The following is a 15,293-nucleotide window of genomic DNA, read 5'->3' as shown; positions in this document are numbered from 1 at the left end:
GCAGACAGTTTCATGCCAAAACAGGCCGGGCCTGCATGTACATCTCTACAACTCAAAAGTCCTACACCTGTTATTATTTATTTAAAGGTCCCCTGACATGCTTCTTTTTGTAGGCTTTGATATAGGCCTTAGTGGTCCCTAGTACTGTATCTCAAATCTCTTTTACAAAATTCAGCCTTGGTACAGAATTATAGCCACTACAAGCCAACCCATAATGAGCTTTCCTTCAGACGTGCCATTTCGGTGTCTGTAGTTTTAAATGCTAATGAGGAGGAGAAAGGCGGGGCAAGGTGTAGTGTGGGTGTGGTCTTGACCAGCTTGCGGCAACAGTACCATGCATGTTTACATTGGATATATTGCAATGGCACTTAGACACGCAGTCGTTCAGTTTGAATCAGAATCAGAATGAGCTTCATTAGCCAAGTGTGTGCAGATAGCATGGGGAAAAAACTGTTTTTTTGTGCCTAACGTTAGATGTTCTAGTATGCAGAGATCTGAAACGTCTGTAATTTTGTAAACATATCACCAACAGGAGAACGTATATCCACATAACAAAGAAGTGTACAACACTTGCGTTACAGTGTGTGTATTCACACATATACCTGATGCTATCTACCTTTACATTAGCGACAGTAACTCGGCTGTTAGCTGCATAGCTAATGTTACAGCCACATTCTACGTGTAACAAGCTAGGTAACCATAAATAGTAAAGCAACACAATTATATATAATTAGTTGACTTACTTGTCCGAGGTTTGTAGGTGAGCCAAAGAGAGTTGGTACTGATCCAGACTTCAGTTTCAGACGTTCAGCATGCCTGAACTGACCCAATGCGTCGGTGCATTCCCAGAGTAAATGAAATTTATCCATTGATCCTTCTGGGGATTGGATGAAGGAAGTAAAAAAAGACTTCTGTGATCATTTGTGCATTCAGTTATTGAGCAACTTTTGTGCTTCGATCGGTCACACGCCATGATATCTCTCGAGGATAAACTAAAATCGCGTGCGTTCGTACTTCCTAGCTCGAATTCTCTGGGCGGGCAAAGCAGAGAAGGGGGAGGTAACCTTTCCCCCGTATGACGTCATACAGGGGAGATTCAAGTTCAGCCCGTCTGAGATCTCATTTTCTCACAGGCAGAGAAAGATAGCCAAAACTCGGTTTACACCGACTGAAATTTCTAGACACGAGGGGACCAAATACAGGCTAGGGGAACTAATATTAATGTTAAAAAACCTCAGAAAGTGAAAATTTCATGTCAGGGGACCTTTAAAGTCTGGAATTGTTCCTGCTTCATGAAAGTCTGAGCGAGTTTTGTGTATCTATATCAAACAGTTTCCACCTCTAACAAACTTCATCAGCGAACAGATCAGCTGAATATAAACAAGTTTACTGAAACTGAGGTAGGATACAAACAGACTTATTTTCTTTATTTTATTTATTGCGATCATCGAATGTTTGTGAGTGTGAGTGTATGTCTGTCTATGTGTGGCCCTGCGATGGACTGGCGACCTGTCCAGGGTGTCCCCCGCCTTTCGCCCAATGTTAGCTGGGATAGGCTCCAGCCCCCCGCGACCCTGTACACAGGATAAGCGGTTGACGATGGATGGATGGATGGATCGAATGTTTGTTCAGAGTAACTTATTTTATGTTTTTATCAAAAAGTGCCTTGTTCTGGCAGTCACTTGGATAAGAGCATGTGCTCCCTCTCCCTCTATCACATGTGTAGCAGTGGTGAGTACCTACCAAAAGTGGTCCAAGGAAGGACAACCGGCGAACCTGCAACAGGGTCATGGGTGCCCAAGGCTCATTGATGCATGTGGGTAGCAAAGGCTTGGTCTGATCCCACAGAAGAGCTACTCTAGCACATATTCCTGAAAAACTTAATGTTGGCCATTATAGACAGATGTCAGAACACACAGTGCATCACAGCTTAATGCATATGGAGCTACGTAGCCGCAGACCGGTCAGAGTGCCTATGCTGACCCCTGTCCATCACCAAAAGTGCCTACAATTGGTACTTGAGTATCAGAACTGGATCATGGAGCAATGGAAGAAGGTGGCCTGGTCTGATGAATCACACTTTATTTTAGATTATGTTGATGGCTGGGAAAGGCCTGCGGAAGAGATGGCAGCAGGATGCACTATGGGAAGAAGGCAGCCATGTGGAGGCAGTGTGGTGCTCTGGGCAATGTTCTACTGGGAAACCTTGGGTCCTGGCATTCATGTGGATGTTACATTGACATGTACCACCTACCTAAAGATTGTTGCAGACCACATACACCCATTCATGGCAATGGTATTCCCTTATGATAGTGACCTTTTTCAGCTGGATAATGCACCCTGCCACACTGCAAAAACAATTGTTCAGGGATGGTTTGAGGAACATGACAAAGAGTTCAAGGTGTTGACTTGGCCTTCAAATTCCCCAGATCTCAATCCGATTGAGCATCAATGGGATGTGCTGGACCAACAAGGGGTTCATGTAATATGAGCGTGAAGTGAACGCAACTGCTTTTGGGTCCTTGAATAACGTATAAAGTTCGAGTAAGGGCAGCCAGTGGACTTTCTGGTGCCCTCTTAGGGTAAGATGGTGTTCCCCTAGGGAGTTGGTGCCCTACGCAGTCTGCGTAGTATGTGCAGGGAGCGGCGGAACTGCAGTGATGACAACAGACTCACCACATTATGGAGATAAATCGTGGATAAAATATATTTAAATGTCCACAAAATTCTAATTTGTCAATATTAGTGCTGACCTCAGACCTTTCCTGGAACTTGCCATGGATCAAAATCTTTTTTTGAGGTTTTTCTTTATATTGTTTTACTGGTGTTTTTCCATTCACCACCATTTTTTCCTCCCGCTAATGGTCACAAATATGGTAGCTGTGGGGAAAAAGTGCCCAGTGCTCCAAAGAGAGGCGGGAGCTCCAAACCATCAGCAAACACATATGGAGCCCCTAACCCTAACCGTTAGTTAACGTGATGCCCCCTTTTGGAGCTGGCACAAGCCCCTTTCGGAGTAACCCCACCCCCTTCTGAAGTAACCCTGCCCTTTTTGAGATTCTGCCCTCATTTGGAGATCTCCGGCCTGCTTGCTCATATAACTGGAGTGCTGAATAACCCCTACTGCATCCAGGTGGTAAATCAAGCTTGAATTGCTCCGCGAGTACAGTACTGTGCGAACATTCCTTATTACAGAATTTACACACAGGTCGGGGGCATGATTAATTGCATACATTTTTTTAACGTGTTATTTTTCATATAATTAATCAAACACATTTTCACACACATTTTTTCCATCAATACAATGAAAAGCAGAGCAGACAGTCATGGGATCATGTGGATTCCCATGGTGCACTGATGGCAAAAAGACAATCACATTGCAATCATTACACAAACCCCTCTGTGCCATTCATTGATGTAATAAACTTGCTTTCTCAAAGCTTAAGTGGATTTCAGTGTCCGGATTCAGAGCGCCGTGTTCCGACACTCACACCTGCCTCTCCAGCTGTTGCTGCCCAGTAGTGGTTCAGATAATACAACACTCACACAACTCATCCCCCTCTCCCCAGAATTTTGGTGCCACCACACAATGATCACGGTACCAGCCCAGCCCTCACTGTGAAAAAATTCTGGCACCACCTGTTGCTGCCGTTAAGGATCATTGGCTGACTGACAGTGAGATTTCCCATTAGGAAAACATTCCAGATTTGCCCCACAGAAAAACCTATTTTGATCCTACAGCTAAACCAAATTCAATCCAAACTACTTAGCTGTTATGTGGCACATGCAGTCCATCAAATGTTAGTCCTTTGTAATCATAGCATAACAAATAATAAAAAATAAAAAACTCGACACAGCTTTTTATAAGTTAAAGAGGTCATATCATGAGGAATCAAATATTCTTTGATCTTTTAAGAATAGTGAGTTTGACAAAAAAAAGTTTTGTAACTCAGAACTTAAAACTTCCTACCTGTCGAAAAATATGTATTTGTTCTATTTCGGTTCAAGCAATTTCTGTGTTTTACTTCATTACAAAGATTTCAGAGACTTTGACATTATCCTCAGATCTACGGTCAGAATATCAACAGAGCAATGTTTTGGTGGTGCACAAAAGTAGCTAAAGTGACGTTTCCCTTACGGTACTGCCCTGTGTAAATGCAACAAAGAATTGTTTCACATGTGATGATGACATTTACAAAAAAAAGTCCTAAAAGCACAGCAGCATAAAATAGCTCATTTGATTTAAAGGTAAAGGTAAAAAAAACATTTTTAAGCTGTCATCATCTCATTATTTACTGTTTTGTTTTTGGAAGGGGTGGAGTTTGTTGCTGATCAGCTAAATATGAATTCCCCCCTCATTAATCATTTTCCATAACCTTTAATCTTCACCTTAACATGTCTAAATCCTTTCAGATTCTATTTTTGCCTGGCCTTGTTTTGATCATGGCAGGGACACTCAAGTTTATGCATCCCTAATCATGCTACACGTACCGGCCTCTCTCTCTCTCTCTCTCTCTCTCTCTCTCTCTCTCTCGCTCCTCATACATGACATGTTGTTTCATTGTTTGAAGTGACAGACCAGGTCACTCTTTATTGAATCACTGATGAGAAAGACCTGTTTTGAACTAGAGACTAATACGCGGCAGGGATACATCATGCTGGCTTCTAAAAATACACATTCATTCAGGTTTATTTGTCCACATAGTAAGCACTATGTTGGAGTGGTGGTGTAGTGGTCTAATGCACATAACTGGTAAACTGGTAATCAGAAGTTCGCTGGTTCGAGCCCCACAGCCACCCCCATTGTATCCTTGAGCAAGGCACTTAACTCCAGGTTGCTCCGGGGGATTGTCCCTGTAATAAGGGCTCTGTAAGTCGCTTTGGATAAAAGTGTCTGCATAAATGTAAATGTTGACATTTTTCTTTAGTAATCCTCTCATTTCTTACTGAATGGTGGAAGTCATGTGGAAATCATGAATATTTTCTCTCTTATAATGCAACTAACAAATATAGTTCTGTATCATTTCATGGTTGTAGCCACAATAATAGAAAAATGTAATCTCAATTTTAAGATCATGTGAATGTTACAAAACATGTCAATTTAAACCTATTCTTAAACCCATTAAGATTTTTTGAATGAGAAATTATTTTCACAACAATATAGCGCATTTCCTTTCACAATTTGAATTGCTGTAATGCAAAAATAATAATAAAAAGAAATACTGCAATATGAGAAAATATGATTTAATACAAAATAATTCAGCTAATTATAATTTATAAAAAAATTATTCAATATATTATTTCTCAAATTATTATTATTATTTAATTTTTTATTTTTTTGTGGTGAAATGTGACCTGGACATGTTATGAAGAGATTCACCCAATACATTTGTTGGTGTGCTGTATTTGTACACCCAGTTCCACCACAGCACCACAGTCTTTTACATGCTCCAGCAAAGGACCCGGTAATGTGTACTAACAAATGCATGAAATATTCTACCCAAGTTACATAATTAATACAAAAAAGCTAGTCTTCAATATAGACTGGTAAAAAGGTAATTGTTGCTATTCACTGACAACAAACAGCCAAGGAATTTTTCCTTCTGTTTGTTACAATTGTATACAAAAAGGGAAAAGACCATAAAACCACACCATGTTATCTCATTGTGAATACTTGCATTGCATGATAATGATATGCAGAGTACTGCTGCTTTGAATTATTATTATTTTTTTTAAGTATGTTGAAAACTTACAGAACACCTCAAACTATAAGTAATTTCTTCCTACGATTGTCATAAAAATGAGTTTAGGAATTGGAATATATCATAGTTTAGCAATCTGCTAGGACAATGCTCAAAGGCACCTTGTTGCTATGCAAGTCCCTGTTTCATCACATTTCCATGGATACAAGGAAACATGGAATTAGCAAGAAACATCAGAGCCCCCTTAGTTACATGGAGACGGTTTTTGCTGTCAGCATACTGAATCAGGCCTGATTATGTAACTCATGGAATGGCGTGAGATACTGATGAGAACCATTAACTACTTAATCTACAATAAAACAAATTTTAAGTTATCATTAAACCACATTTTCAAATGTTAAGACTTCAATAATAGTAATTACTGAGTATGAATGAGTGGTGATGATTATGAAATGAGTAATCACAGAGTAAATATTAATTATAATCAATGTTTTATCAAGTGGCAATAAATGAATATATAACGAAAGGTGAAAATATTGATAAGATATTTAACCTTATCTTGAGTATCTGCTGTTGTCACTGATGCATTGGGAACCATAACAACAAATTATGGGTACGTAGATTACAAAAGGTGACACTGCATAGTCCAAAGAGCAGTTAGATCTGATTTTCAGTTTTGTAATAGAGAGCAACATTCGGGTTCCGGAAGTAAAAATCCCATTCATTCTAAAGGCAAATTTTTTTTTACGATAAAGTATAAACCTTTAAAGACAGCCCTATCATGAGCTTTGCGGTTGTAAATCAATGGTATATGCTTCTGTTGAGGCCATCAGTCCAAGCTATTTCAACTTAAAAAAGAAAATATGAATTCCAGAATTCCTGGTGAAGAACTACACTACCCATGATGTTGAAGAGAAATGCTCTACCAATCAGAGAATCATGGCCAAAAAGCACACCAAACCAGCTCTGCAGTGACGGCCTATTCATAATTACTCCATTTGCACTTAATCGATTATAGTGGAATTGTAGTTCATGCACTCATAAAAGACATTCAGTTTTGTACATTTTTTTTTATGTCCGATTTTCAAATACTTTCAACTACTCAATTTGCTTCCAATCAAAGTTTATAAAGGTGTGATTCACTTTGGAGCTGACTGGTTTGGTACTTGGCTTAGAACTCTTTTATGAACACCCATAGAAGAAATAAATGGGAAAAATACTTCCAGAACCAAGATGGCTGAAAAAGTAGGTGGGCACTGTTGTGCTCTATTGCATGATACATTCTACTGGCTTTTCATGGGAAAGTTAATGCATTTTTACAAAGTTAATGTTTAAACATTGCATGAATTTGATTTTTTAATTTCCCTTACAAAAATTTTACGCAAATTCACCACTGATCATTTTCACATGCAAATGAGGATGACAAATTGCCCATTGTTGCCAAAGGTTTGCTGCAGGTTCACCAATACCAGTGAAGAGCTGGAAATGAGTGGCAAATTTGTGGCTAGTTTGCCAAAACACTAGATTTTTTTGTAAGTCTTGGGTTTAGATTCATGCACATAATAGTCTTATAATTAAAACCACAAAACTTTTTTCACACAGTAGTGTCATGTTTGTTTATGTTTATTCATCAGGGATCTGGCCAGGTAACATGGCACCCTGGTCCACAGTGTTCCTCGGGCTGAAATTGCCACAACTAGGTCTTGTGGTCTCAGCAGTGCTGCTGGTCCTCTGCAGGAACTGAAGGAAGTTCTCCTGGAGGGAACCTTCATGACTGGAGGCACGTAGTTCTACAGGTCTACTGATGCAACATTTTCTTAGTTTTACGAGTTCGTCTCGGATCTGTCTGTTCAGAAGACCATAGAAAAAAGGATTCACAGCAAACGAGGAGTATGCTAGCCAAGTGACAGCCTCTTCAATGTCTCCAGGGCTCTGAAGTGGGTTAGTGATGGACATGTGAAGGTGGAAACTGAAATATGGAAGCCAGCATATGAGAAATTGGCCCACAATGACAACCAGGGTGATAGCCGCCTTTCCACCCCCTAAGACCCGCTCTAGAGACAATCTCTGGGGAAGGCTTCGGGTGGTGGTTATCATAGTGGTCTGACTGTTGATAGAATCTGAGCGACTCTTCGCTTGGTTGTCTGTCCAGGACGGCATTTGGACGTGCTGATAAGCAGCCGTTCGTGCAACTTTGTACACATTGCAATATACAGCGAAGATCACAATGGCAGGGACCAAGAAGAAAAACACACAGAAGAGAATAGCAAAAACTTTCCTAAGGCGACTGTGGCTCCAGTGTAAAGAGCAATGGGCTGCTGCAATGGAGCTCTGGTTCCCATATGCTGGCCAACCAAGAAGCGTAACCAAAGCCATCAGAACTGATTTCACCCAAATGAAGACCATAACGGCAAGTGCAAGGTTTAGAGTCATCTTTACCTCATAGCGCATAGGGTGAACAATGTAGTAGTAGCGCTCTATACTAATTGCAGTCACAGTAAGAATAGAGGCACATATGAGGAACACATTTAGAAAGATGTATACCTGGCATTCCAGAACCGTAAATGCCACAGTGCTGAAGAATGGGGAACTTGACACTATCCCAAGAGGCATCAACAATATAGCACAAAGCAAGTCAACTGCACAAAGATGACACACAAAAATATATTTCCTCATATGAGGGGCTCGGGCAATAGCTACCATAACTCCACTGTTGCCCAATAAGACTGCAAGGTTAAGGGTTACCATGCAAAATAGCCCGACAATATCCTTTATCTGGGATTCCGAGTGGATGACCTCCTTCAAGCTGGGAGGGGTAGGCTTGGTTGTACTCCACTGGTCAGACGTGTCATGTGGAGTTGTGTGATTTGTCAGGAGACCGAGCATCAGACCTGGTATGGCTTTCTGCATACTTCACAGTTTAGAAATGGAACTAGGCTTCTCCATGTTTAAATGTTGTTCTCTTTTTGGGTTTTCAGCTGGTTTGTTATGAAGTTCAGTCTAAAAGAAATGAAAAGGATTTATTAATACTGTATTTCCAGTGATTTCACACATAATGGATTGATAGATAGACATTTTATCATTTGTTTAGAAATAACATTAGGTAACTGTGGCAGGGTGGAGGGTGGAGGGCGGGGCCGGGTCGTGATCCAACACACCCGGTCCCGTATTAGGCTAATTATGCCTCTGTGAGGGTTAAAGTTCGACTGCAGAGGATCGTGCGGGAGAGAGAGATCGTTTACGGACATATCCGTCGTGTGTGTTTATGTTGTCTTTTAAGTTTATCATTAAACTATTATTTATATTGAAAAGCCGGTTCTCGCCTCCTCCTTTCAATTGATCCCTTTACACTGGTGCCGAAACCCGGGAAGGAGGAGGGATACGCCGTAGTAGAGTTCTCGCCACTACCGTCCACACCAATGGAGCAGCCGCGGCCGTCTGCCGGGGGACGAGGAGCCCAGCTGCCTGAAAGAGGAAGATGGCTGCCGACCGCGAGGGGAGAAGGGGCTCCTAACCGACCGCCTGGAGTGGTGAGGGCCGCTGCCAGGGGCGGAGGATTTCCCTACCAGCCGCTGAAACATGGTGGGGTTTAAGGCCGCCTACCGCGAGCGGGGAGGGGCTCACTGCCGACCGCCTGGAGCGAGAGAACCGCTGCCAGGGGTGGGGGAGACCCCTTCTGTTCCCCGAGAACGCGGCGGGGCGTTCCGTCCGCCACGAGCTGGAGGACTGCCTCTGATCCACCCGGAGAGGCGCGGCTGTCGTCCGATAGAGGGTGGAGGAGTGGCCGAGGAACAAGCTGCAGTGGCGAGAACCGGCTTTTCAATATAAATAATAGTTTAATGATACACTTAAAAGAAGACACAAACACACATGACGGATATGTCCGTAAACTCTCTCTCTCTCCCGCACGATCCTCTGCAGTCAACCTTTAACCCTCACAGAGGCATAATTAGCCTAATACGGGACAGGGTGTGTAGGGTCACGACCCGGCCCCGCCCTCCGCCCTGCCACAGTTACATACTATAAGTGTAGACTATAGAGCACTAAAAAAAGATATGTTCTTACTGCATATCTCATTTTCTTGTAAAAATTATTCAGATTTGTTTTTAGAGAATGTACATTATATTATTGTATTTTGTGTATTGAAATCTGGAAGTAAAATCTGACAAAATACACTTGCTTTTAAATAAACGCAGTGTTGTCATGTAAAATGTCTTGTTCTAAAGGAACATAACAAAAATATGAATATTTATAAAATAAATGATAAAATAAAGATTTTTGAAAGAGTTTGCAGATATTAAATATGTAAATAAATGTAAGTGTTTTTTTTAACTAATTTAATTACTGTTTGTCAGCAACTGAGAATTGAAATTATGTAAATTTTATAAATAAAAAAATAACTAAACCATTTTGTGAAAAAAAAAAACAAGTTTTAAAATTGCCAAAAAAACAAGTAATGGTGTATATTGCAAATCACAGTCCATAAGATGATGATAATTTCTTCTCAATAATGGTACGTTTATTGTGCCATTAAGATGGCCATAAAGAGAAAAGGTGCATGTTTTATATCCTTAATAATTAGTTATGTAATGTAAATTAATAACACTTCCATCACTCTATTAAACTGATAAAGAGAAATCCCCATCATGTCAAAATAAACATTTACTGCCAGAACAACATGGGGTGTTCTTACATGTTTACACAATTCCCTTTGTGCAAAAAACAAAAACAAAAATACAATAAAATTCTTACTTGGTTGAATCTGAAAAAAAATCTCTAAATGAAAAGTAATTACAAAGTAAGTTAATTTCCTTTCCTTGTGTTCTTTAAAATGTTGATCACCTTTGTAAGGTGCCTGGAAACACAATGTCGATTTCCTTTCACTTGAAAGGAGCCTATAGACATGTATTTTAGGACTCTTTATATGCTAATGAGGGCAGAACAATACCCTGTCCTTCCTTGCTGGCAACTGATAGATTGCTTTCACCCAACAGGAGCATAATATGTTTTTGCACGTAAGAGGTTGTTGATTTTCAGGGATCAATGAAGTTGGAGAACAACATGACATGCTATTGTTGTTTTTTTGTTGTTGGTGGGAGACAAGTATGAGTCATACCTGATTGTGTGCCGTGGCCTCCTCACTACAACCACCTACGCCCTGACCTTTCCCCTCCCCCCATCCAGAGGGTCTAAAGCTGTGACATCATGGCACCTCACATTAACTTTATTTCACTTTGCAGGAAATTCGAACAATTTTACACTGAATTAAAATGAATGAACTACTGGCATGTCAAGTTTTGCTTTGCTGATCTAAAACAATGCCACATGTTGCACCGACACACATCTTTCACAGTTGGCTATAAAGGCAGACAACGTGATTTTTCTTACCTGTCAACTACTGGATATTCTTTGTTTTTTTTGATGATTCTCCAATCAGATTTGGGATGAGAACTTCTGGACATGTTTTTACAAACATATTAACTTTCCCCTTTAAGGCTTTTTCTTCACCTGCAAACAAGCACAGCATCTTGGTATTTACACATCAGAAAGTGAAGCGAAATGCCATAGGAAGAAAATGTTCAACACTCAGCATCTCAGGTGACTTGAATGGAGAACAACCAAAGGAGATCATGGTGCCTTAAAAGTGTTATCATACAGAATACATTATTGCTGGCTCCAAGGAGCAAAGTTCACGCACGTGTTCCTTTTCCATCTGAAAAAAATCCAGATGAAGTGAAATGGTTATGGTCCCACCTGCTCTTCCAGTTGTCAGCAGTGTTGATCAGTATTCACACCACTCAGGCTGCTGTCCATCAGGATGCATTCTCACTCTGTGTCCTGTGCTGTGGAGGGCTGTGACTGTCACACATTGTATCCCTGCGATTTTTTTCTTCCTCTTTCAAATAGACACAAACTCCTCTGTCCTCCAGAGCTGAAGTCACCCCCTGGGTCCTACTGCACACCAATAATCAAGAGGATGTTTTAAAGATCCATTGCAGCATGTTTACAAATCTAACTCCTTTATTTACTGATGTGGGTTCACGGTTAGAATTACACCTTTGTCAACATTTCGACATTCATTGCTGTGCAATTATAGATACACAAAAATATACATGTATTAACATACTATTAAATATAACCTTCAGGAACCCAATTGATTATCTTCTTTTTTATTTCTCTGTGAACATACTGTACATACAACAGTTTTATGTTATATTGAATTTTAAAGAAGACATCCTGGGCTTTTCAGAGGTTTGGTCATGAAAACTTATCAAAACAAAGTACATTTTATTAATAAGAGCAGTAGGTATATGATTTTGTATTCATCATTTGTATTTGATTGATTTTCTAATTGGTCCTTGTAAATAAACAAACACAAAAAAAACTTGAGAAAACTTGATGTAGAGTATGAATTTCTTTGACTATAAAGTCATCTGTGAGGTAAATTGAGACTTACTGGATTTTATTTAATATGACATAACAGAGTAAAAACAATATTCCTTTAAAATATTAAGTATTTAAATGCAGCTTTAGTTATTACTATCATTATTATAATATTTCTTGCATGACAAGTTGCCCCAACATCATGCTAATCCATACTTTATTAGGAACACCTATACATCTATTTCTATTTGTGCATGTGATTAAATCCAGTCAGCCAGTCGTGTGGCAACAGTGCAATGCATAAAATCATTCAGATATGGGTTCATGTTAATGTTCACATCAACCATCAGAATTGGGAATAAAATGTGATTTTGACCATGGCAGGATTGTTGGTGACAGATGGGCAGGTTTGAGTATTGCTGTATCTGCTGATCTCCTGGGATATTCATACACAACAGTCTCAAGAGTTTACTCAGAAGGGTGCCAAAAACAAAAAACAAAAAAACAAGTGAGCAGTAGTTCTGCCTTGTTGATGAGAGAGGTCCAAAGAGAATGGCCAGACTGGTTCGAGCTGACAGAAATGCTATGGTAACTCAGATAACCACTCTGTACAATTGTAGTGAGCAGAAAAATATCTCAGTATGCACAACATGTCGAACCTTGAGGCGGATGGACTGCAAGACCAGAAGACCACGTTGGGCACTTTATTAGGACCATAGTGTTCCTAATAAAGTGCTCAGTAAGCGTCACCTCTCTTGCTGTCTTCACAACAACACTCTGCAGTCGGTATTGCCAACTTATATCAGACCAGCTTCAAAGATTTTCAAAATCATGGTGACTGACTAGTTATTTATCAGCATAAATATTAGTTAAAACTAGTCTCCATACACAGTTCAAATTTTGAAGTAATCTAAGTAAAGAGATTCTGGGCCCTATTTTAAAATCGCAAGCGTCAAGCACTTTGGACCATAGTGTTCCTAATAAAGTGCTCAGTGAGTGTATATTGAACACTATATTACATCTGAAAATGCCCTTGTAAACAAATTACATAATACATGAAAGAATATATTGTGCCAAATATATATATATATATATATATATATATATATATATATATATATATATATATATATATATATATAAAACAGTTTAATTAACTATTAAATGCAGGCACCGTTAATTAATATATCATATTCATAATACAAAATATGTAATCTTTTATAAACAACAACATTTTATTCAGTTATTTAGAATAAATGTGGTAACATTTTACAAGAAGGTTCCATTTGTTAACATTAGATAAAGGTGCAATATGTCATTATTTACTGTACTAAATCATAAAATGACCATAATATGCCATTAGAGAATAAAGATATGCTAAATTGAAATACTGGCTTCTCCAATAACAATGCTACAGCCAGTAGAAATTGAAGTTTCCATTCCAGGCCGGAATTTCTGTTTATGTTTTTGCCTGTGTGATCCTGCCCACTGCCCACTCACCAATATTATTTCGACATCGCCGGGTTGCCAGATTTGAAACACGTTTGCAGGCAAACAACACTGCGTGCCGCATGCACGGAATCCAGCAAACGAACTGGATCAGAGATAACAGATTCCACCCGACCTAAAAAGCCTCACCATCCGTCTAAAACCCACCATGACCAGAGGCGTAGTAAAACAAGCATAAATATTGGAGATACCTTTGGAAGATGGATACAGCTTAAGGTCCACAAATCCTTTCAAACGGATGCTGAGTTGGCTAATTTGCGTGTCAACATTCTGGCAACCCGCATGAGCTTCGAGTCTGGGGCGGGGCAGACAACTCTCCAGTATTTAGAATTTGAACAGCAGTAGCTTGTTGTCAATCTTGACAACAAGCGTTTGAAATGGGTACTGCAGTCCAAATGACATATTATGATTTAGTACAGAAAATATATTACATATAGCACCTTTAATGTATTAGGTATCATGAACAATGAACAATATATTTTATAGAGCATTTATTTATCTTTTTTAATGTTAGTTTCTCATGTTAATTTATACTGAATTTAGTGTAGTTAATTTGAGTCGATACAAAAATAAAAAAAGATGTAATGATATCCAGAAGCGGGTGTGATATCAGTGTTTCTGCTGTAGCAGTAGTACCAATCACCGACTCAATCCTGTACCTGCACCTGAGCTTTAAAATGTTCCCAGAATTCCCTGCATGACCCATTACATTTAGTTATATTTTATGAGAATAGTTATGTTTCTTCTTATTTTTAATATCAGTTATGCACTTTGGGGTGTTCTGTGTTATATTTAATGTAGTTTAGTTCATGTTTATTGCATAATATTCATTTCACATGTTACCCTGATGGTGTTATGTGTTTGTGTGAGTGACACTGAGCACTGTCTCATCGTGTTTATTGGTCAATGCCCCTGGAAGGATGAACTTCGTGTCATCATGTGCCATTTCAGAATTACTATGGTGATTAACAATACAATACAAAGTAAAAATATTTTTTACAGTTTCAGAACGTTAATATCAAGTTTATAATTTAATAATATAAACAATTATAATTCACCGTAAAACATAAAGGCATCAAAATTACATATGGTATAGATTGAAATGTGGTTACCATTTTTTTCTTTACAGTGAATGCCTGGCAACCAAAGCTGCCAGTTTTTTATTGTAAATTTAACAGGATTTATTTTACAGTGTATGGTATATTTTCAGACTTCACCTTAAATGAATTATGTGCACTTTCTGCATCAACAGCTCAGCATAGAAATAATCCAAACAATTATCTCTGCCATTATTTGGAATAAGGAGAAGACTCGCCCTTTTGCAACTATTATTCGGCACTGAATAGTACTCTGTGTATTGTATCAGCTGACAAAAAAACAGCTTAAACAATTCCCACATATTTAATTAACAACAACAGCAATAACATACTTTGCTTGTGAATTAAAAATGAAACTACTGGTAGTTTACAATGTATTGCGCTTCACGCCCTTTCAGCACCACGGACAGCTCACTACAGGCCTGGAGAGTGAAAAGAATAGGGAAAGAGAGGGGGAGCAAGCCAAGTGGGAGAGAGAAATGACAATTGCTGGAATCCAGTCAGCCGTCATGGCCACAATATAGCTATATATATATATATATATATATATATATATATGTGTGTGTGTGTGTGTGTGTGTGTGTGTGTGTGTGTGTGTGTG

The 15,293-nt window shown here is 39.2% G+C and overlaps 1 protein-coding gene across 1 annotated transcript; it reads right to left on the bottom strand.

Moving 5' to 3' along the window:
- Nucleotides 1-5,405: 5,405 nt before the first annotated feature.
- On the bottom strand, nucleotides 5,406-11,627 carry LOC127646198 (probable G-protein coupled receptor). The gene is made up of 3 exons (XM_052129694.1): nucleotides 11,457-11,627; nucleotides 11,091-11,210; nucleotides 5,406-8,702 (listed from the first exon to the last, which is right to left on the bottom strand). Exon 3 carries the CDS (start codon nucleotides 8,610-8,612, stop codon nucleotides 7,326-7,328), a length of 1,287 nt encoding a protein of 428 aa, XP_051985654.1. The 5' UTR covers nucleotides 8,613-8,702; nucleotides 11,091-11,210; nucleotides 11,457-11,627; the 3' UTR covers nucleotides 5,406-7,325.
- Nucleotides 11,628-15,293: the final 3,666 nt, after the last annotated feature.

Source organism: Xyrauchen texanus, chromosome 7, assembly GCF_025860055.1.
Source record: "Xyrauchen texanus isolate HMW12.3.18 chromosome 7, RBS_HiC_50CHRs, whole genome shotgun sequence".
Lineage (NCBI taxonomy): Eukaryota > Metazoa > Chordata > Actinopteri > Cypriniformes > Catostomidae > Xyrauchen > Xyrauchen texanus.
Note: the sequence above shows the minus strand (reverse complement) of the source record. Positions and strands in the feature narration are given on the sequence as shown.

Excerpts from the sequence above, each read along its gene's own strand:
- LOC127646198 (XM_052129694.1), bottom strand. The coding sequence starts at position 8,612 with ATGCAGAAAGCCATACCAGGTCTGATGCTCGGTCTCCTGACAAATCAC.